The following is a 23,274-nucleotide window of genomic DNA, read 5'->3' as shown; positions in this document are numbered from 1 at the left end:
AACGTCACATCAGATGGATTACATGTGTATGTCAGTCTCTCTATATGCCATTAATCCAGCATTATCATCTGGTCTACATCCTGTCTGGTGTCGAGAAGTTTGGCTTCGCACCACAAACACTCCTCTGGGTGCAGCTCCAGCTTCACTGTTGGGCACCCGCTCACACACAGACTGATAGTCAAATGACTGCTTGCGGTTGTAGAAGGAGTTGTTGTAGAGCGCGTGCATCAAGTAGGGATCGACGTCACTGAAGAACATCCCCACCTGTGGAGAAGAAGAAGCTCCGGTCAAACTGAGCTTAAAGATTAGCGAGAGACCACGGTCAGCGTGAAATGTTCCTTATTAATTTCACCTTGTTCCAGTCCTCCTTCTGATTAGACATGATTAGGAATGCACCGTCATCTATTAAATAACACAGGAGATCCTGCACACAGAGGCGAAAGATGGACTCTAATTAGAGGCACAGTGGAAAAACATACAGTGCAGGAGACTGAGCTGAATTTAAGAAGCTCATTAAAAATCTGCATACTTACTTCACTGTTAGCTTCACAGTCCATTTCACAGCCCCTGTTTGGTCCGCACTGTCATGGAGAAAAAACAAAAAAAAAACAAAGCAGCTGAACATCTTAATACTGCTCAAGACTAAGCTGGTAAATACACTTTTTCTGCTTCTTTCATTACCGTATTTGAGCCATGGCGGTTGTCTGTATGGTTGCTGGCAAGAATCTTGAACTTATCTGTCCAGGCTTCAAGGTCTAGTTTCACTCCAACCACTGAGAGAAAGACAGGTTGGGAAAAGAGAGAATAAAAAGACTGCTGCACATAAAAGGCCCAGAAAATAGATGCAGATGGACGCGTCCACACAAAGTGACGATAAACACAAACACAGACGTGTAATTATCTGCGCTTTGCTCTGAAACATTTCCCTTGACAGCTATCATCAGAAGGATTTTGTCCTCTTTCAGAGCTTGAGCCCACCTGCAGGTTTGATGGTCTTCCCTCCCACCGTGATCTCCACCGCCGTGCTGACCAGGATCCCTATGGTGTCATTCTCTGGGTTCAGCAGCTCGTCCCTGACTTAAAGAGGGAAACAAATAGAGAAACAAGCCAGGGGTGTGTGTGTGGGGGGTTAGAAACAAAGAGCCACAGCACATTATGAGGCACAGCGTGAGATATACAAGCCGAGACCGAGAGCATCATTCACCTGTTCGATAAGGTGCTCGGAAGATGTAGCCCTTGTTGTCGAGGCTGCGGCGGTAATAGCTGGCATTAAACGGCTCAGGGTCTTCGTCCCAGGTTTCTGAAGCCCTGAGATTTAAGAGCACAGACCATGGAGCTGTAAACCTCTGATGCACAAGCCTCCTGCTACCAGTTTAGGAAACATTTTAAGTCACTTCACGACATACTACTTTAAAAAGAGAATGAAAGTGAGAAACAGAACCACAGAGCAGCTGCAGCGCGGACGCACAGCCTCGATGACGGGCGCACTTACTTGTTGGGAAACACTCTCGTTATACCTCCATCTGTTGCAGCAAACACGGCCAGAAAGCCGTATCTAAATGTCAGGATGGAGATAAGACGCAGAAATCAAACCTAAGTCAGATTCGGAGTCAATTCCAAAGACGCGGTTTGCTCAGCGCTGGCGAGTCTACTCACGTGTTTAAGTCTTTATTCTTCCACACTTTCTCGACCAGCTGCCTGATGATGCCAGTGTCCAGGATCAGGTTATGAAGGAGCAAACTGTCACCTAAATGTGATCAGGTAAACAGAATATTATCAGAGTATCACTCAAATGCACATCAGATGCAGATTTGTGTGTCCAGAGCACATCAGATCTTCCAGCAAACAGCAAAAAGCTGCACCAGTTGTAGAGAAGATGAGATTTTATTCAGCCAAAGAAATGATGATTATAGTGAACACAGAAGATAATTTTTTTTTTTTTTCCTGATTTCAGCCGAGTACATCTACAAAACTCACTTTGTCTCTGTGCAGGCTTGGTGTTGTTACACATGGTGGAAAAAATGAAATACATTCAATTTGGCGGCCAATAAAAACTGACGACCCTGATAATCAGAGATGTTTGTGGTGAAAAGTGGTGAATTTTTAGTAATGGACTACTATTTTCTGCAACAGATTAATCCACACATTTGGTGCTCTAGTAAGTATTTACAGCAGGATGGTGTGCCAACCATTGAAGTCAATCTTGAATGAACTAATTTAAAACTAATACAATACTAATTTTGTGTGAGTGGAAAGAAATGAATGTCCAGATGAAACAGCATTTCGAGAACTTCCGTGAAAGAGGAAATGCAGACGGGATGCAATGTGTAATCACACATCACATTTGGTTTTGCAGGAAGAAAACATGGTTGGTTTTGGATGTGAGAATACAAAGAAATGGATTTTTTTTGTATTTTGTTTGCCATAATTTGTTAAATCGGTGTACAATATGACTAGGGATATAATTTTTCATTTCATCTAGACTTGAAACTCACATTGTTTGGAGTCCGGCGTCACCTTCTCCATGAGAGCAATGAAGTTCAGAAGGAACTCAGTGTTGTTGTTGGACAGTTCCAGATCATTGCAGTACTCCCTGAGGAACAGACAAGGCCTTTTCAGTCAGAGAAAGAAGGTAAAAACACGCTCATGCAACATTTACACTCAGCCTTATTTGTCCTTTAACGAGGGACACACAACACAAAGTGAAGATGCACGAATACACGTGTCACTTGACACTTTCGTGTGCAGCATGCATGTCTTAAAGCCTAAAACGAATATGCCAAGATGCCTGTCAGTCAAAACAAAATGTGGCTGGGCATCACAATGAAGGAGTGATTTTATCAGCGTGTTTCAGAATCGAGGCTGCAGCTGGAGGCTATGAGGGTTTGAACAGCACATGCGAAGAAGCTTACAGTCATTTGTCATACATCATGTCACTTTTTTTATTAGTTACACATTTCGTTATCCAATATCAGTTTTATTCTTTTTACAATTTCTTTTTCGTATCTTACACTGAACAACCAAACCGATGGGCCCTAAAAGTATTTGTGCAAAACAAACATGTAACAGCATGCAAATAAGATTTGATGTGGCTTCAATACTTTGCGTAAAGGAGGAAAACTAACGAGGGTGAGTGCAAAAAATAAGATAAAATCAAATTACGAGGTTTTAATGAATTTTATATTTTGTCAATCCAAGTTTCCACACCACTCAAAAAAGAAATGAATGAATGAAATGAACCACTTCCACACAGTGCAAGACCACCAAAGACAGAAGACCAAAAACGGGTGACCATCAACGACAGCAAGCATTCACACACAGGGCTACCTGGGAGCAATGAATACATGTCCTTCAGACTCAAAACTGTTTGGCAGCAGTGATTCAAAATCTGCAACAGAAAGGGGAAGATTATCCGGGAAGGGCAGTGGGCAGAGCAGTGGGGAGTTGTGGGTTAACGGCAGCTGTTCTTCAAAGGTGTAGGGACGCAGGAGGGAGTTTACCATAGCAACACTGAGGTATCATGGGAACACTAGCGTTAGCCAATATGGTGCCTAAAATAGAACCTGACTCTCAATGGACGACTGCTTTAGTTTCACAAGCACTCACACCATCTTTTTTTTTTTTTTTTTTTTGCTTTTTGTCCGTCACTTTGTCAACAAACGTTTTCTGATTCATTTGGTTTCACTCTAACATATTTTGGATGTCTGAGAACTGACTTGTGAGACGTGATGTGTCAGGAAGCAAGTTCTCAGACATATTCAACACAGTGAGTGCTTTCAGATCAGGCAGGCATCAACATGGCCAACTATTGCAGGGGGAGGTGGGTGAAGGTCCTGATGGAAGTGGTCACCCCTCAGACTGGCAGGGGAGAGGGCTCAGAGAGACACACAATCAGAGGAAATGCATTGCATTGTGAAGGGCATGTCGAAGGGCAACTTCATTTCATCCATCACAGACAAAACAGAACACAAAATATCAACCGTCATTAAAGCCTCAGCAGGTGAGTCTGCGGTGAATCCAACATGTTATTTTCTCATTATGTCATGACCTGCAACTGTACAAGCAGATGAGAATGAAAGGTTTCATTTTAGAGCTAAAATCGAGTGCCCAGGTAGTTTTCCGCCCACAATGCCGTGCACATCCGGGTCGGGCTTATTGAGGAAATGTTGGGCCGTGCCCCTGGCAGTCTGAGGGGTGAGGAGGGAGGGAGACAAGCTGATGGAGACAGGGAGAACAGAGGGACGACACGGGAGTCAGGCGCTGCGCCGAGCGGCACCCTGACACCTGACAACATGGGAGGACCTGGGCGGGCAGGACATAGCTCAGCCCTGGAGGGTCAGTCTGCAGGCTGCGACGTCTCCAGCTATGGACGAGATACTACGGCAGCTAACAAACATTAAATAGATGTAGCTTTAATATATAATATAGATCAATAAAGTATGGTTACATTAAAATATTTTTACCACAAGAGATCCCTATTTACTCTACTATAAATAAATAGCAGTACTTACAGATCTCTATGCTGACGTTATTATAGCTAAGGTACAGCACTATGAAATTAAAGTTTCAGATTAGTCTGTTTACCTTCCTACATTATGAACATATGAAATTAAACGGCTGTAGAGCTCAATATGCTCTAACTTTATCAATGAGAGGGAATTATTTAAATTAAAGTCAGTACCTGAGCCCTAGTGTGAGAATTAGTTAAGACACTTATTAACTAATGACACTGTAAGAAAAAGACAGAAAGAGAGAGAGAGAGAGAGAGAGAGAGAGAGAGGAGGGTGAAAGAGAAATGGAGAAGGAGGATGAGGAAAAGAGAGAAATATGGTATAAGAAAATGAGAAGACAGAGAGAGAGAGAGAAAGGAGGCAGACACAACCCGTTTGGAGCTCTCCACAGAAGGAAAAGGATTAGGAGGGGGGGACAAAAGACAAGTTTTAACAGAGAACATGAATATCTGCCTTCCTTGGGTGCAGTAGGTGTGTTTTTTTTTGCTTCTGGAGCAGCGGCTACGTGGGTAGGAGGGTGAGGTTGGAGGACCGGAGGAGCCATCGTGAGAAATGTGGGATCTGAGCTGCAGCAAGAGGGTGAAGAGGAGAAGGAGGGATAAAAGGAGGAAGAGGGGGAGGAGGAAAAAGAGGAAAAGGGGAGGAAGTCCTGAAGGCAAGACGGGCAGGAACAGAGGCAAGCAGGCTGGGACAGGTGAGGGTAGGAGGAGGTGGGGTGGGGGGGGCAGCAGGAAGAGGTTCAGGACGAGAGTGGTGGGAAGGAGGCAGCGGTAGGGAATAGGAAGTAAAGGAAGGGAACGTGGACCAATATGGAGTATACTTGCCCTTGCTGTATGGCACTGTGTGGATCCATCAGAGAAGGAGTGAGCAAGAAAAGAAACAGGGGATCGGGTGGGAAGGGGGGGATCACAGACAATATTTTATTCAATTACTGTTTGAATAAAAATATTGTTTTCTTGAAAGAAAGAAACCAATTTAAGTCAAACAAGACAAGAGAGAAAAAGAAATGAAGAGCAAACATCTTATTTGCAAGAGCAAACGAGGGAACGGAAAACCAACGGAAGAAAGGAACAAAACTGGGAAATCCAGGAAAGGAAAACAGTAAAGACAAAACCAGTAATTACGAGAGATAACCATGGCCGAACAAAAACGAAATCAAATGAAAGAGGAAAAGAGTGGAGTAAGAGGGTCTGGAGAAGAAAGAATGAGAGAGACAACACGTGTCCCCATTCAGACCCACAAAAACCCAAACTCCCACATTTGTCCAGCCCTTATCCCGGGCCGTGTGGGAGTTTATTTACTGAATGATTCCAAAGCTGGGAAACATCTCACACAATCCAACGACAAAAAAATAAAATAAAATAAAGACAAAATAAAAAAAAAATCACACACATAACAGAAGGAAAATTCCCCAAATCATAGAACTCATCATAAGGAGTGAAAAGCATGCGTGTTTTCACAGTTTTCCAGAACATCAAATACTTTAAACACAGATGCTTCAGAATCATTACTTGGTGGAGAAGAGGCGAGAGCATTTGGCAAAAAAAATAATAGCACAAAGGTCACCATTATTTTCACCTGAGTAACACAGTAAAACCACAGCTTTCACCTTTCTGTCAGTTCAGTTATTTTTTTCTTCAGCCAGTGTGAAGAAAAAACATCACCATTTTACAGCACAGCATGAAGACAGGAGGGAACAGGGGGCAGTAGAGGAGTCAGGGGACTCAGGTATGATCCTGCCTATCAGAGAGTGTCGAGAGGGGAGAGAAAAGGGGAGGGGGGGAGGGCGGGGCAGGCGACTCCGCTCGGACACTCCCTATGATGATGTTGGAGACCCAGGACAAAGGACTGAATAAGAGCATAAGGTCATATTTGGGAGAGAGAGAGAGAGAGAGAGAGAGAGAGAGAGAGAGAGGAGGAAAGAGTGGAAAGAGAGAAACAGGAGAGAGAGACAGAGAGTGAAGGATGCTGGGTATTCCCGGGTACTTACACTGCACCTGAAGGATCTGGTCACTCAGGTTGGCCTTGATGTGGTTCTCACTATATGTGGGCAGTACCAACCCTAGACTGAGGTAACGAGGCAGAAAATCAGGAACAAGTTATGGATGCACACATAAACTCTCCGACACACAAACACACACAGCTGGGCTCGGTCACGTTCAGACGCAACTCATTCAGCAGGGCTGCGTGAAATGGTTATCATTGCTTCTTATAATATGGTGTCTTTATGGATAGTAATAATGCAGCTTTTCCACATGTTTGTGAGGAAGGAAATGCATTTCTTAGAATAACTGACTACATCTGCGAGCACGGTCATATTCCACTAATTATTCCACATATACATAACTACTAATATTCTGAATTTTATTCATGTAAACAGCATATTTTGTTTGGCTACTCTGAGTGAGGCCTTATTCTGAATGCCGTAGACGTCGTAGACATGCTGATATTTATCAGGTTTTGGGAGCTTTCTTTGGATATGCATAAAGTGCATTCAGAGTAAGTGTAGCAGTCAGTGACACACGGCCTCCTGCCTGTTTACTGCCAGCTCTGCTCATTGTGAACAAACCAACCAGCGAACAGTTTGCGAGGCTGGGGTCGAGACGCGTGCACAAAAGAAACACTTCACTTACACCTACTCGAGCAGTGTGAAGTCAGTACTGAAAACGCACTGCTTTCCAGTTTAGGAGACCTTTAAGTTGAGCTCAAATCAAAGAGTACACATCCTTAATGCCACCCAAGAAAAGCAACTGCACTTGTCGTGAGCACCCACTGTACTATATCAAACATGCTTGATATTTACGACACATCGCTGATCGTGTCACTGTCCAGCAGTACAAAGCACCGTCTGCATTTTTACTGAAGTGAAACATGGCTCAAGTAGTGTTAAACCGGCATTAACAGACTTCTTAGTACTGTGGGGGAGTGCAAGAAGCTGTTAACACTGACACATTATTGCCTTATTAAGTCCATTTGGTGAATATGTTAACCAGCAGTGGCCTCTGGCAGACACAGGGCAACAGAGGCATTCATTTATAGTCCTGTTTCTGACCAGGTAATGAATATCACTTCAATATTCACTCTCCCTTTAGCTCTTGTTTAGTCTCCACCAACTTTATCTGTGAAATGTTTCAAATAAATGTTCCAAAATAAAAAAGAAATACCAGCTTCGCTTTCTAGTATGTCACCACCACTACGCCGTTGTAGTACTACCACAGCCAGACACTAAAGAGAGAAGACAGAAATACATGTCCCATCTCTTAATCTGTGGTTCCATAAAAAGCTAAAATATAACTCAGTAAGAGGATTAATTGAACAGATCAGGCTGTGACAGTATCAGCTACAGTCGACTATCTATAATATCAAGCTCGTTTAGATTTAAAGTAACATCCCACCAGAGTCCCACGTGCTGTCCTAAATTCTGAAGTGTAGGACGCATGACAAAGTAGAGCTTTAAATGTCTGGTTAGACTTAGAATTGACTGTTGCAGGCCACAGCAGTCACATGAGTATTGTTAAATACACTGGAATTTCCCTTTGAGTTGAATATTAATAGAATTGTGCAGAGAAAGCCTCATATGGACTGAGCCAGGACCAGGCGCGCTGCCAGCAGATGTACTAAAAGACACACATCAGACATTTGCAGGACTATTGAATATCAAACTGTCATTTGCAAAGTGTTGCCTGGAGGAAATGTTGTTATGATGCAACCACAAACGTTCAAGCAAGTTTTAAGATGAACATACTGTGAAGTTAATTTGTGCTGAGAGTACTGTTGAAGATTTTTCTGAGAGAAGAAAAACGGCTCTTTAATTTGGGTGATTGGGATGAATTACTGCAAATTCAGGAGGCAAATGAGCATGTTGCCTTTATTCAGTGACAGGTCTAGTCTCTTCCAAATGTGTGATAGTGGCAGCTACAGTTACCAAACACAGCTGGTTGATCAGTAACAGCTGTTAAAATCTTGTGAGACTTGTGACTCAAGCTGGACAAATCCAAAGCATCAAAGCTGGACTTCACTCGCGGGTTCAAGTTGTGCAATCGTTTGGTCAGGTCAGGTGATGCACGTTTGATTTCAAACCTACCTGTAATCTGTTCCCTCCACAGGCGTCCATGTGTACGTCCGCATGGCCTCGTCGATGTATCTCTGTCGACAGCCGCAAAGAGACCCTGATAAGTAACACCGTCAACCTCAGCACATGTCTCGTCCCGTAATTGGAGGGAAACAACGGATCCTGAACATACTGAGCGATTCCGATTCATTACAACACCATGCAGGAAGGTGCTACTTTGGATCATGATTGAGTCTCATATATTGATGACTTGCCTCATCAACTGACTTAATGAGCGTCTTGATTTTCCTTTGCCCTGATTTGCCATCAATCATCTGTCGACGGATCTGAAAGACGAGAGAGAGAGAGCGCGATGCTGCAGCATGAGACGGCACGCAGATACATTAGAAAGTGACAAATGAAATGATTATGTGAAACATTTATTAAATACAGGAGTTGATAGTAATGATGACGTTTCGGAGAGGTTGGCTTTTACCTCCTCCTTGTTGCTGTCCTCCAGCTCTGCATCCAGAAAGTCCAGAGTGACGGGCTCCCTGAAGTTAATGATCTGAAGCGACGGGGAAAGTGGGGGAAGACGGAGGAGGAGGGTTAATGTCAGTCAGCAGGAATAACGTCCAAATTTAGAATCAGAAGCAGGTAAACTCATTCGATGCAGGGCGGCGTTTGTTCTTAGACCTACTTTGGGTCGCAGGTTGGGATGCAGCAGCACATAACCATTTGGGTCGATGGCAAAGGTGTAGCCATTGGCTCCAAGCTGTGCAGAAAAGGAGAGAATGGAGATTTATATACAATGATGGCAATATGAAAGTGTCATGAGAGTGATACTGAGTGTACAGCATGCTCACTCTGTATGTAGGTGTCTTCTTTTTGATTTCGTTGATTGCAATGTCTACTCCCATGACTCCGAGGATGAGCTGGTTCTGCAGGAAGAACATATGAGGTAATTACTGGCATTTTATCCATACACAGCACTGGCATTGGAGACTCACAGAGCAGGTAGCTGCGCTGTGAGATTACCAAGAACATCTCCACGCCATCTTTGACTTATCACATTAGGTGGAATCTGATTAGTTCTTTTTTTTACAGTCTACAGCATCTTAAACACTTGCAGCGACGTCACTGCTTTAAGCCAGTGTGATAAGCTCAGAGTAAATACTTTGGTCATGGATACTGAAAGCTGGATGCATCTGTGCTCTCTGGATGATAAAAGATACTACAGACGGGCGGCGGTGATGTCTGCTGTCACCTCAGGGGGGAGGTGTTGCCTAGAAGAGCAGCAGCTGGGCAGACGCCATTATAAAATGACTGATGAGGATCAACAACAGCAAAGAGACGCAAAATAAAACCTGAAGCCCTCCTGCTGCTCCAGCTCCTGTTTTTGTGCGAATAACCATATGCAGCTGTAGCCTTCACCACATGAACGACAAAAAAAAATTTTTTCTTACATAATGATAACGGTGAAGACTCATTAATACAAAGGGTGAGCAGGGGCATGAGTCATTCTGTAAGCTGTGTGAGTGACACAAAGTCCAGCTATTTCAAGCTCTATGTCTTGTGCAGTGTATGTCAGTGCTGATCTTACCTGAGAGCTTACAGTATCAGCAGTGAGGTTGAAAACCGGCATCGTCCCAGTGATGACAAGGCCCAAACCCTGATAAAAGACGTGAGAAATCAAATTAAAAATGTTTTGCTGTGTTTCAAAGCATCTTTACATGCGGTATAATTAAAAATCCAAAGCACTGAACGCAAGAAGCTGCAGTTTAATCAACTGAAATTTAAACTTTAATGATACAGAAATAATAGTTTAATGATATAAAATGCCCTTTGAAGTTCTCTCTCACCAGAGCATCCTGGTAGACGTTTGTCCACTGCACCTGCTTCGCTTTGGGCCCAGCCAGCACCATGGGACGACCCAGGACATCCAGGTACTCCTGCAGTGGCAAAAACACACACGCTAGTGTGAACACACACAATAAACACTCATAATCAGACAGACAGTTATAGTGGTTGTCATGTACGGGGGCTGGAAGAACCGTCCAACGTTCAATCTGTCATAAAACTATAAGACCCTGACCGGCCTCCTCTCTGTCACCACATAAACCAGTGGGCTACCAGCAGCAGTACCCTGGTCCTGCCGAGCCATAAAGCCTCCAGTCCTGAGACACTCAGGGCCGTTTTTCATCGTTATGAAGGAGCTATTAAAAACACATTAAGGGTGTCAATGGCACGACGTGTAAAGAGGCCCTTCTCCCAGAGGCTCGACTGTCATCGCGGGCACTGTGAGAATGTCCCACAGCGATGGTGAATAGAGGTGAGGGGTTATGTCTACTCATAATACATCAAATTCACTATATTCTTTTGTTCTCAGGAGGCACCTCACAAAACAGCTGAGATGTCTTTTTTTATGTGAACAACCTATTGATCCTTGTCATTTTAGAGACCGTGTGTAATTGGTGAAATTATTGAGCGAGTGACCTCATGACATATGAAGTGACCACACACTTTGGAAAAGAAGCCTTCCGGGGATGGGACGGTCGCACTGTGAGCCCTCAGTGTCTTGTTCATATAAAGACCAGAGACAGCAAAATTATTCTTCTCATCAAACTGACTGTGTATAATTCTGCCAGCATTTACTAAAGCTCCAAATGATCCCATTCAGCAGTCGGTGAGTTCTAAAGCCAGACGACTATCTTTATGCATCAGCGCAGTATATTCAAATGTAAAAACAGGATCAGTGGAAATGCAGCAGCTCTCTCTCTCTCTCGGGGTCAAATGCTAATTTTAAAAACATTAGCCGTTTTCAGGAGATGACAAATTTCCATCCATTTTGCAGCGAAAAGGGAAACATAACGCAGGTTCTGACCCTTGTATCCATCCTGGATACACAAAAGGGGTGCCCTGTATAAGCACACAGCTACTCCAGTATTATGCTTTTGACCGTTTGTTTTTTCATCGCCTGAACAGTGAGGTGCTGACAGGCGTAACCTATTCTATTATTAGCTCAATAAAAGTCCGGTTTAACGCGCCACAGGGAGATATTCCATCAGGACAATGACAGCCAGACCTTTTCACGGGATATAGGGGGAATTTTCCGCCTGGCTAGAACAATCTAGGAAACATAAAAAGTCAGCAACTGGAGATGTGTGGTCCAAAGGAACCACTGCCATACAGACTGCAGCAGCATCCCTGTACATTGATTAAATGCTATTGTCTCCCCGGGCAGCGTAATGACCACAATCTCATCAGCACGCTCCCTCTAAAGACAAACATCCTAACTAAAGCCTGGCCTGTTATTGTTGCTCCACTGAGATCCTTAACAAAGAAGCCAGAATGGATGTAATAAGTCACCACCATGCAGAAACACAAAATATAGTGCCACTTATTCCCAAAACTACTCCACTCTTCCTACATAATCGCATGACTCAGGACGGTATGAATAATAATATTTTTGCCATCTGTGGTCGATCTGTTATTTGAATGTTGCCACCTTAGTCAAGTGAGACTATGTGATGAGTGTGTGATGTTGAAGGGCAGAGTACGATTAAATAATGTGTCTTCTGGGCCTGTACAGAGAGCTGTAGTCACCCACCTTCAGAAAACCTATTAGAGTAAGTGGCAGTTCTCAGAATATAAATATGCCAGAGTTAATGGAACAGCTGACAGTATATTCAGGGGCCCGATCGCTCACCGGGGCTGATGGGGGCGGCGGCGGTGGTGGGTGGGAGGAGGAGGAGATGGGAGGGTATTGGGGGAGGAGAAAGGGAAGGAGAGAGAGGGGGAGGAGGGGTGCGCAGTAGCTCTCCCACCTCCTGGCGACTGAGTCAATTTCTACAGCTGGAATGAGGTTATCCCAAGGGCCTCTAGAAACTCGTAGAGCCTCAAGCAAGTGAGGGGGGTGGCAGGGCCCGGAGTGTGTGAGAAACCTGAGGTGTGTGTGTGTGTGTGTGTGTGTGTGTGTGTGTGTGTGTGTGTGTGTGTGTGTGTGTGTGTGTAAAAGAGAGAGTGAAAGAAAGAAAGAGATCTGAAAGTCTTAACTTCAGAGCCTGCAGAAACATTATTATAGAAAGACCACAACACTGTTATCACTCCTTCTCCAACTCTGTCACGTCCTCTCTGCAGTCACCCAGCTGTGTCTTCTTCTGTCCCTTTGTTACGGAATATTCAAAAGCATATCTACAATCTGTATAATTATCATCAAAGCAACCATGAAGGAAGAATGGACCAGCTTCTTGCTTAAAATTGCTGTTTTTTCTTCTTCTTCTTTTTTTTTTAACTCAGCTTGCACACACACATATATCTTACCTGGGTGTTGATTCTGATGGCTCCAATCGATGGAATTTCAAAGTAGTAACCTGGAGATTAAGAAAAGAGAATCAATACACTATTCCAACAATAACGCTGCTGTATCCAGGCTGCTTCACGGTGCTTGCCCGTGTCATATTCTGTCCACATTTTCAAGAGTTAAACAGTCACAGTGTGGGCAAAAGAGATCCATTTGTAGATTGGGGTCTAATCTCTTCCATGTTATTAGGCACATGTAATGTAATGCCATCATCTCCAGCTGATGATGATGTGCCAAGCAGGCACGATACAGCTTGTGGCCACTGACCTCTCCACACTCGTGGTTGTGCTGCAGGATGTAAATGTGGAGGCTCATTGGGAATGCTGAGCCCCAGGCACTGCTGCTGATTAGGAATGGAGGAGAGTGACCGACTGGGTCAATAACCACGCCGCTCCCCAAGTTATTAAAGCTATGAGTGTTTATACAAAGAGCCGCGAAATGGAGACAGCATCCCCAGAATGTTAACAGGCAGAGATGACTCTCATTATTTTGATACATTATACACTTTGCCACAGTGGTTCGTGTCAAGATTTGCCTTCACTGTCTCATTCATTTGCACACACAAGCATGCAGATATCACGCACTCACATGCTCATATGTACACACGTCCACACACACAGGCTGTGGCTCTCTTGCATGCACACAAACACACACACAACCCCAACCCACCCACGCACGCACGCACGCACGCACGCACGCACGCACGCACGCACGCACGCACGCACGCACGCACGCAGGGAAGAGCTATTTGTCATAGTTTTGTGCAGAGCAGTAGTTTGTCTCAGAGCCGGCAGCGTGCCAGAGAGATGGCATCTGTGGCTGTAAGGCAGAGCTCGGTGAGAGGTGAAGACAGGAAAATGTACACAGTAACTATAAAAATACGATTGCAATGTACAACCCTGGTTCCAAAAAAGTTGGGACGCTGTGGAAAACAATCTTTTTTTAACATATACTCAACAGAAAACAGAACAAAGACAATATATTTAATGTGTTACTCATCATCTTCATCGATTTTTGTAAATATCTGCTTATTCTGAATTTGATGCAGCAACATATTTCAAACAAGGAGCAACAAAAGACTGGGAGAGTCCAAAAACACCTGGATCATTCCACAGGTAAACAGGCTCATTGGTAACAGGTGACAGCATCATGACTGGGTATGAAAGGGGCGTTCACAAGCGAGGATGGAGCGAGGTTCACCACTTTGGGAGCACACGATTGTGTAAACTACACTTTGTAAAAACTGTTGCTGGTAAACAGTTTGTTCGCAAATGATTGCATCCTGTTTTTATTTACAGCTTTTTTGGAATCATGGTTGTAGATCTGCAGGTTACCCACAGAGGTCTGCTGTCTGAGGGGAAAATAATAAACACAATGCTTCTGCACAATTAGAAGCCACTTTTCCTCAAATATCATCAAATATTAGGCCTTTTGGTGACTGAACTGTGTCTTCTATACAACATTGTTATGTAGATCAAATGTAATTCAGATAAAGTACATACTGTGCCAAGTATGAGTATGCATTTTAGACTTTGTAGATCAGCATGCACTACTTTCTATTCATTCAGTTTTCTTATCAAACTTGTTGTATTTAAACTGAACTAAAAGAGGCTTATCCAATAAAATTGTACAAACAAATTTCATTGTGTAATTCAGTTACTCAAGGGTTTTTCTTCTATAATGGATGGCCATCATGACTTTAGGGGGACATTTCATTCCTAGTTTTGGATTATAAATGGCACTTTGGTGCAAGAATTAGGACCACCAATGGGGTATATCATATTTGCTGCTTTTATCCTCCATTTCACCTATTTTTCTAAAGATAACTCTCCCTTCTGTTTGGGATTTTGTTCCACTGTGTGAGAGCTTGGAGAAACGGATTCATTGTCCTCAGAGTCACAGAGAGGTTGCTTTCTTCTTAAGATGGCACTGAAGCTCAAGTGAGACAACAGCCAACGTCTCCAAGAGGCCTGCTTGTGTGTGTTTGCGCCTGTGTGTGTGTTACTGCTGTTTGTCAATGCGTGTATGTCACGGGTGAAGGGTTAGGGCCTGTCAGGGAGCCGGCTCTGTTGGAGTGAGATACCAAAGAGTAATAAGTACTGAAGATATGAGAGGACAGCTCCATTGAGACTGGTGTGTCAACTCTATTGTCTTATGACGGCATAGACTTTAGTACCATTGTAATCACTACAGTCGTGAACAGCAAAGAGCATGTTGGCACAGAGGCGTAATCCTGAACTTTCCCCAGTCTGACAGGGAGATGGCACAGTAATCATCTCGCTACCAGACTCCTCCTGCTAATTAATAACAACTTCTGGGGAGATACTTCTGAAGCACTTGGCTCCACTGGCAATAAGCTAATCAGCGGCAGAAGTTAGCCGAGGCTTCAAAAAGGCAGCTAAAGGCCCCATAAAGGAGCAGCTTCCAATAAAGTGCAACGCTGAGAAACGATATTAAATCAAGCCACAAAAGAGAGGGAGAGAAATGGGTTACGGATTAAAAAATTCAACACGGAGCACAGCGACAGCCATCTGAGTTAGGTTGGGATTAAACGAGCTGAGTCAAGATGAGATTCACGCAGACAAAGTAGCTGGCAGGAAGAGCAGCTGAATCATACGGGTTGTCACACAGTCTGTCAGAGGCAGGGCTGCCTGTTTGCTTATTTTAAGGACTGCGGCTGCTTTAGATGAATAAAATATCGATTTTAACGTCACATGCTGTCAGACAAACGCCTAGATGAATATCAGTGATGGTGTAGCAGGTTTTAATATTACATTTTCTTCCAGAAACATTTACATAATAGTTAAAGAGTAACTAAGCAGTGTTTGTTTCACCTCTGAACATAGCCAGCCTCACTGATAGGTGTGGTCAGATGTGTGCTTTGTTGCACCTGTAACCACACCTAACAGTGATGTCACGAGGCACAGGAGCACACCTGAACAGTACTGTAACGAGGTGAGAGGTTAAAGCACTGGATCAGTGGGAATAAGATTTTTATGGGGTGTTAAATCACTCTTTAAGTTATAAATGAACTAAGATAAGGTAAGAATCAACACCAGTGTCACAATAGTGACCTTAAACAGCAAGAGTGAGTCTGGAAAACTGAATGGCTTAATCATTTATTTGTACCAGTTATATCTTGTTTTTTTTATTGGTGTTTCATTTAACATCATATCACTCAGGGGTATCCAATGGATGTTCAGTGTGATGGAAAACTGCATCCATCTATAAAATCACTGTGAGGAACAGTGTTAATCACACCACCAACTCTGCATTTGAACAGACAGCCTTCTGAATCTCCTTAGCCACAGCCAGAACCCATATTTCTCTTTCACAGTACATGCAAACACCTCATCCACTTACCTTTATTGGCACAAGCTATCCACTGCAAAGGGGTGACATCATAATTATGCTGGCCAACAGAGAAGGTGAACACACGAACCTGCAGGAGGAGGAGGAGGAGGACGAGGACAGAAGAATGAGTCACACAAAGGCTGAAGAATGAAAACAAACTTCCTGCAGAGAGAGCAAAACAATATCTTGCAAACCTACTTCTGGATGGCAACGAGGTTACTGTCATGTGACAACTATAATGTATGAATCTTGAGTGTGATTAGATTATTCTCGCAGTCAACTCACAACTGTATCCAACACAAGACAGCAGTGAGAGAGTTGTCAAACTGCAGATTATTCCTTTATGACAGCAGCCGTCATGAGGGAACCAGATAGTAATGGATATGAGAATAAATATTGGTGGGGCTGTGAAATGGGGGGAAGGAGGGGTGGCAGTGACAGCAAGACTGGAACAAAGGCGCAAACTGTGAATCTACTGACTGTGATTTTATAGGCTCTGTTGATAAAGTGGCTAATTAGTCAGAAGGTCAGAGCTGTTAACACCAGTAGCAAAACAACAAAAGAGAGAAGAAGGGAGAAAGAAAGAGACGCAGTCAGAAAGAGGGAGAGAGTGGAAGAAAGACCACGGAGACAAATCACAAGAGGGAAAATCCAGATTCAATACAGCCAAATGGAAGTGAAGAAAGTTTGAAGTTAAACGCACAGATTGGAGCAGTTTGGCATGTCTGACAGCCTAACTAACACAACTGCCTGCACAATCATGAGACAATGTCAGCAGAACTTGATGGGAGACGGGGAGGGAGAAGGGCCTGCAAAGACAGTTTCTGGATATGCATCATGTCTTAGGCTGGCAGAGCCAGTAGATGAATAGCTAACAGCCTTATGGGGACAGACTCACCGTTTTGTTGGGCCAGTTGTACTTCTCAAAGATTTCCTGTGCACGATCCTCCCCGCCATCTGTAAACATCATTATCATCTTATTGCAGTTGGCCCTCGGGGCACTGCTCTCCTGTGGCACATGAAGAGAGAGGAGGGAGGAGAGAGGAGCAAAGGAAGAGAGGGAAAGATTGCAGGAGACAGGTTAGGTAACGCACAAGGATAAAAGGGGAAGGCGATCACTTAAAACAGTGTGGTACTGTGTGTCAATATGATTACAGCTCCCACAATAATGTTCAGCCATTTGAAAATACCTGCAGATTTCTAGGACTGGGTCAATTCGAAGGTAGAGATCTCATAGATTCACCTCATATATCTCACCTCACTAGATTAAAAAGTAGCTGTGAACGTGGAATCTCTTCATAGGATACAGTCCATGCTAAGTGGCCATCGGTGTGTGAATTCATATGTGCATCGCTTTAAATAAAAGCATCTGCCAAATGACTAATCGTAATTGTACGCCATTTCTGTTCCTAATGATGAAAAAGTACCAAAAAAAAATCCAATTATCCAAGAAATGCACTGCTCCTTATGATTTAATATGAGTGCAAGCACATACACGGTTGTGTTTTGTGTTTATCATTAATACTGATGGTTAACCTGGAACATTTCCAGTGTGGGATGGAGAGGGTTTACAGTCCATCTTGGACATTTTTGTCATTCTCAGATAAATTAACATCCTTAGTGTTTAAAAGATGCCTTTCAGTACATCTTGTAAGGAAGATAGAAGGCAGGGATTTACCCTGGAAATCTGCATTCGTCCGTACTGAGGTGAAAATATTATTCACTGTCCGCATATAATTTTTTTGCATACTATTCATTTATTATTCTTTGTGCTACATTTTGTAGCAATAAACCCATCTAATCTTTCAGCTTTTCATCATTCATTTACAAATTTCCTAGTTGGTAGGCATGGGCTTCCTCATATTATCGTAATTTTAGGATTTCATTTGAAGTATACAGCATTACTCTAGCGTTAAATTTGATTGTGTCAGAAGCACTTTCACAAGCATTTCTGCATAACATGCTCATAGCCAGGCACCACTTTTTAGCATTCAGCTTTGATACACTCCCCACCCCCGCACCCCCCCCGCTTGCACAGCAGCTGCCATTGATATGCAGGCCAGCGGCATGTCAATCTGACAAGATTCTAATAAAGATAAATAATATTGCTACAATTACATATTTTTATTGTGCTTCTGCCACCAATCATGGGTGTGAGTCTGCGACAGACAGCGATTAAAGGGGCCTTTTATTTCTCATTCTGCTGGCAAGGGAAGGGGAGGGGGGCAGCTGGCACTTGGCTCTATGCCTCCAAGCCCACCAGAGGAATATAAAGTGTCTGTGGCTGATCTCCTCTGGGCTGCGCTCATCAATCATCCCATCAGAGCCCATTAGGGTGGCAGCCTCTTAAAATACACAGCAGCATACGGAGCTGAGGCAGCACCTGTGTCGAGAGCACGTGGATGCCTGCTGCTGACAGACGTCACAACTGTGCAGGCTGCTGCAAACGTTAGCGTGACTCCACCGCAGCAGTGGTTATTATCAGACCTACCTTTGACAATGACAGAACTCTGGAAAAGTCTGGGCCATTCGCTGTCAACACTGCTTTAGCACTGTTAATTCAGTTTTATTAATTGGTGTAGACAGTAGCCCTGACAGGATGTATAATAACATGCTGGAGCTATGGTTACACAGTTTCAACATGTTATTGAAGACTTTCTGGGGGCGCACACAATTTCTCGGCTGCAAACAAACCACCCCTGCATCGCCCTTCCCTGACAGGCTTGTTGGCTCTTACGTTGAGAAGCTGTTCGAAGGCAAATGTGAAGCCAGACTTGTAATCTGTGGTTCCTTTGGCTTGCATATGCATGACGGCCTCTTTGAAGATCTTCTTGTTACGAACGTTGGCTTGGACCAAAGTCCTGAAGCACGGAACGACAGCATCAGCCTTCTCATTGAACTAGAGGAGGAAGCATAAAGAGACACATGAGCGTGCTGTGTACACATACACGCTTCTTCTGGACAGAAATACGACTGAATTTACAAACTGAAAATTGTGTCTGTTGTAAGACTGTGGATCTCTTTGTGTTTTCCATATCACGTGTGTGTAGTTCATGGCGGCAGGATGCAGACGTGGGTGTGTGCAGATGTAAGCTGCCCTGCTACTCTCTGGCTGGCAGTAAACACTGGTAATTACAACTTTCCACACAAAGAACAGGTGCACCTGAAACACCAGTGCAAGCCACTGAACAGAAACCCAGCCAAGGTAATATCATCTGTCTCGTCTCATCCACCAAATTAGCCTAACACTATCTGTGTGTGTGTGCAGGTGTAAGGGTGTGCATGTGGCATATATTTTTCTACCTCTGCGCAGTGTCTATGTGCGATTAGAATATCAGCAGCAATGTCGGTAATAGCAGGTTTCAAATGCTGTTTCTTCTTGAAGGTCAACCCCAAAATCAACTGACATTTTCAGGACAGATTGATGTAAAACATTACATGCGAGAAAAGCTGACATTTCTCATGGGCTGGTGTTGTGTCATATTTAAATTGTCACACAAAGAAATCAAACGCACAAAGCCACGCAGAGCCACACATATTCAATATTCATCGCTGTGTCACTTCTTAATATCACATCTCTCGCGTCTTAAAATGTTAGGAAATAAAGAAGCTGTGAAACGAGATTAGGAAAAAAACAAGCTGGGTTACATCTACTATCTAAAATAAATAAGAAATAAAGTCCTATGAAATAAAGCCTGTATTATTAAATCTAATTATATTGCCATTACAGAGTGAGCGAGGCCACAGCACAGTGCACTGAAGCATGTAGACGCCAGAGACAGTGCTTGATGATTATTTTCATTTAATTTTTTTTTTATTAATGTCTTTTGTGTTTGCAAATAATTCACAGAAAGCTTTTGTAAGCCCTAACTTTCTTTATAGGGGTGAAAATCAGATGGGTTCCTACCCAGATTACCATGCTCATTTCTTGCTCTCAGAGCCGGGATTTAGAGGCATACAGTGGCTAAAAGCAATGGATTATGAAGGATTACTGAAGGAAGTCTCCAAACAGAGCCACCACACCGAGCACGCGGATGTGTCTGTGTGTGTTATCTGTCCTGCAATATAGGATAACTTTGATATATCCCGAAACATCAGTCCTAAAATAGAAAGCCTGTTAATCAGCAGAGAGTGAAAGAGAGACGGACACAATCCCACGTGGACAATGGTGGTGGAGGAAAAGCAAATACACTATAATGAGGGAAATGCAGTGTTTCCAGTGCAAGCAAACAACTGGGAGCATTGTGAGCACACTGTGCTGTTTACCAACTCCCTGCTTGATTACCACCTGCTTAATGAATACAACCAATATTTGTGTCATTGCTGCTTTCAGGACTGATTTGTATCACTGACGGCAAATCATAGATCTGCGAGCTTCTGCTTACCCTGGCCACATTCACATAGTCGTCATCCGACAGGGTGTCCAGCATCTCCACTACGGAGGTTTTCATCAGCTTCAGAGTGAGTCCGCTGACACTTCCACTCCTGCAGAAAAGTAGAAAAAAGAAGAGGTTCACAGATCCTCATCCTGCTAAGTTTTCTGTCTGGTTTAACCGCATGCATTCAAAATCACATCTGCGTGTTTTAAGATGTTGATACAAGTGGACTTCAATTAAGGCGACAACATGAGCAGTGATCGCCTCCCTCTAATTTTAGGCTTTCTTCACACCAACAGGTGGCACTAGTGCCCTTTGAAGGAGACTTCCACTCCAGCCATGAAGAAATGTTAAAAGTGGGGGCAGTGAGAGAGACTGAGGCGTGAGATACTCACACGTCCACGATGATGACCATGTCCTTTGGAGACGATGCACCTTGGATGTACCTGCACAAAAGACACAAAAATGGCTTTAATTTGTTCCCATAATCTTTAAGAATTGCACTGAAGAAAGGAGCCAAAGTGAGCCACAATGAGCTGAGCCATGATAATATGGAGCGACCATGGCTGAGCCCACTTAAGCTACAGAAAGGCTTATGTGCTTAGAAGAGTTAATAAGTTGTGTTATATACTTCAGTGTTGGCTTCAGCTACTGTCGGATGACTTCAACAGAGATACTCCTCTTTACTGAATAACAATGGCTACTCTAAATAATTACTGCATAAGCCAAAGTAATTGCTAGTTTATGGTCTAAGTACACATTCACTGCACTGGTCTGCACTGGTGCTCTGGAACACACAAGCCATCACTGTAACAATAGCCGCTGTATGAGTTTAGCACTGAGTGTTAAAGGTGCAGAAATTAACATATTGTGTATCAACAGAGGACTCACATTTAATCAGTATCAATAATCCAGCATAGACTTTTGTGTGTTCAAACAGGCTTTTGACATTCAGATAGGATCATTTTGCTAAATATTTATCTTAGATCCTGCGGAAATGAGCTAGTTTCTTCTTTCTTTTTCAAAAATGTGACATTATTCATATCAGTTATGAGCCACCATAAGCTGTGCTAGAGACCTGTTGATGTTGGAATTCTTTCATTTTCAGGTGGCATTTAATTAGAGTCACATAATGTCGCTTATCGCTTTAAAAGTCGAGTTTTCTTCAAAATCTGCCAACATGTTTTATTTTCTGCAATCAACATGATCAAATAGGTAAGTAAACTGCCTTACACTGCCTCACTTGGTTGTTTAGGATAGTGATTACTGCTTTAAGAAACACAAGCATCTGCTCTTGTTATTACTTACCGACCAAACCCCCACCCAAAAAAAAAAAAAAAAAAAACGATTTTCAGACTTAAAATGAGCATAAATGTCATACTGAAAGGGAGTTTTCTGCATCCACGCTATGTTGACTCATACAGCCTAATACACTTTATATTTAGTCACTTGAAATTTATATAAACTTGAAAAGGAGCAGCCTGAGTGGTGCTGACCTGTGCTGTGGAGAGCCTGTGCTGAGCTAAGTGCTGTCAGTAAAATGAGATAGCTGACGTTCTGTTCCTTTGATGACTCATCAGTTGGGCGTCAGACACATTATTTACTCTGGCGGTCCCTTTGTTGGGGGGAGGCACACGCTGCTTAAGACCATTATGCTTGTGCTGCGAAGAAACTCCTAAAATAGGGCTGTTCTGGGTGTGTGTCAGCCACGGCACAGCGTGGGCCCACAAGACAGAGACAGCACTGAACTAGCAAGGCCAGATAACTTGTGTCCTGGAAGAGACGCACACATAACATCTGTCCACGGTTGATAGAGGATGGCATACAGAGGGAAATCAAAAATCCTCTCATTCTGCTCCAGTGGCAATTAAATTCACATTTACCTCTGATACAAAGAGAGCTGAGATTGATGGACATTATAGACTTTTCTGTGGGATACAGGGAAGGGGGGGTTTCAAATGTGAGCACTAGTTTGACATTCTGAGGAGTGAGCAGGCAAGCAGTTAGCAGCAGTCTTAGGCAGAGGCAGAGTAATCATCAGGGGTCTCTTTCTGCTGATTATCAGCGGTTCCGCTGAGTGTGGAGAGAAGCCAGCTGCCTGTGGGCCAGAGAGGCTCTTTTCTTATGCTCGGCCAAGCTGATACGGAGGTAGAGCAACAGAGCCCCGGTAGGCTTCGCCACTGCTCCCGCAAGTCTCACCGCTCTCACTCACTGGCAGGCGCCACTCCAACCTGCAGCGCGACCCCTGACCCGTGTTGAAGTGACGTCCCTCAGCACGCCGCCTTGGCTGCTCAAATCCGTTTGTTTTTTTTCCTAGAAGCAACCCAGGTCCCACTCTGTTTGAGAAGCCGACTGAACCCCCCCCCCAATGGAATGGAGACTCTGCATCAGCACCGCCTGACAAGAGGTCGATTAACTGAGCATGCCTAGAGTGAACATAGGCAAAATGTATGTGTATGTGTGTGTGTGAGTATGTGATGGGGGGGGAATCCAATTATTTTCAATAATAAAGAATGCCACATCAAAGGTAGAACTTCTGCAGCTCTCCACAACTGTGTGGCGTATGAAATCAGGTCTGGAACCATGAGGCATATTGGCATGCATGACTTTTATCAATTT

The 23,274-nt window shown here is 43.6% G+C and overlaps 1 protein-coding gene across 4 annotated transcripts in view; it reads right to left on the bottom strand.

Annotated features, from left to right (window-relative positions):
- cacna2d2a (calcium channel, voltage-dependent, alpha 2/delta subunit 2a) overlaps positions 1-23,274 on the bottom strand; it is a 138,103-nt gene that overhangs the window by 6,022 nt on the left and 108,807 nt on the right. For 2 of the 4 annotated variants that reach the window (XM_070959102.1, XM_070959104.1), the window contains 25 exons: positions 21,051-21,101; positions 20,665-20,764; positions 19,017-19,178; positions 17,178-17,288; positions 16,289-16,367; positions 12,886-12,935; positions 10,425-10,514; positions 10,166-10,234; positions 9,429-9,503; positions 9,263-9,337; positions 9,059-9,130; positions 8,838-8,909; positions 8,596-8,657; positions 6,502-6,578; positions 5,336-5,350; positions 3,328-3,388; positions 2,496-2,593; positions 1,657-1,747; positions 1,493-1,555; positions 1,205-1,308; positions 979-1,077; positions 682-773; positions 534-581; positions 353-424; positions 112-264 (listed from right to left, as the gene is read on the bottom strand). In XM_070959102.1, the coding sequence (XP_070815203.1) occupies positions 112-264; positions 353-424; positions 534-581; positions 682-773; positions 979-1,077; positions 1,205-1,308; positions 1,493-1,555; positions 1,657-1,747; positions 2,496-2,593; positions 3,328-3,388; positions 5,336-5,350; positions 6,502-6,578; positions 8,596-8,657; positions 8,838-8,909; positions 9,059-9,130; positions 9,263-9,337; positions 9,429-9,503; positions 10,166-10,234; positions 10,425-10,514; positions 12,886-12,935; positions 16,289-16,367; positions 17,178-17,288; positions 19,017-19,178; positions 20,665-20,764; positions 21,051-21,101 (2,041 nt within the window). The remainder of the gene's footprint in view (positions 1-111; positions 265-352; positions 425-533; positions 582-681; positions 774-978; positions 1,078-1,204; positions 1,309-1,492; positions 1,556-1,656; positions 1,748-2,495; positions 2,594-3,327; positions 3,389-5,335; positions 5,351-6,501; positions 6,579-8,595; positions 8,658-8,837; positions 8,910-9,058; positions 9,131-9,262; positions 9,338-9,428; positions 9,504-10,165; positions 10,235-10,424; positions 10,515-12,885; positions 12,936-16,288; positions 16,368-17,177; positions 17,289-19,016; positions 19,179-20,664; positions 20,765-21,050; positions 21,102-23,274) is intronic. The other 2 variants (XM_070959103.1, XM_070959105.1) reach the window with 1 other exon arrangement.

The sequence above is a fragment of the Chaetodon trifascialis genome, chromosome 3 (assembly GCF_039877785.1).
Source record: "Chaetodon trifascialis isolate fChaTrf1 chromosome 3, fChaTrf1.hap1, whole genome shotgun sequence".
NCBI lineage: Eukaryota > Metazoa > Chordata > Actinopteri > Chaetodontiformes > Chaetodontidae > Chaetodon > Chaetodon trifascialis.
The sequence above is the reverse complement of the archived record's forward strand: the minus strand, read 5'-3'. Positions and strand labels throughout refer to the sequence as shown.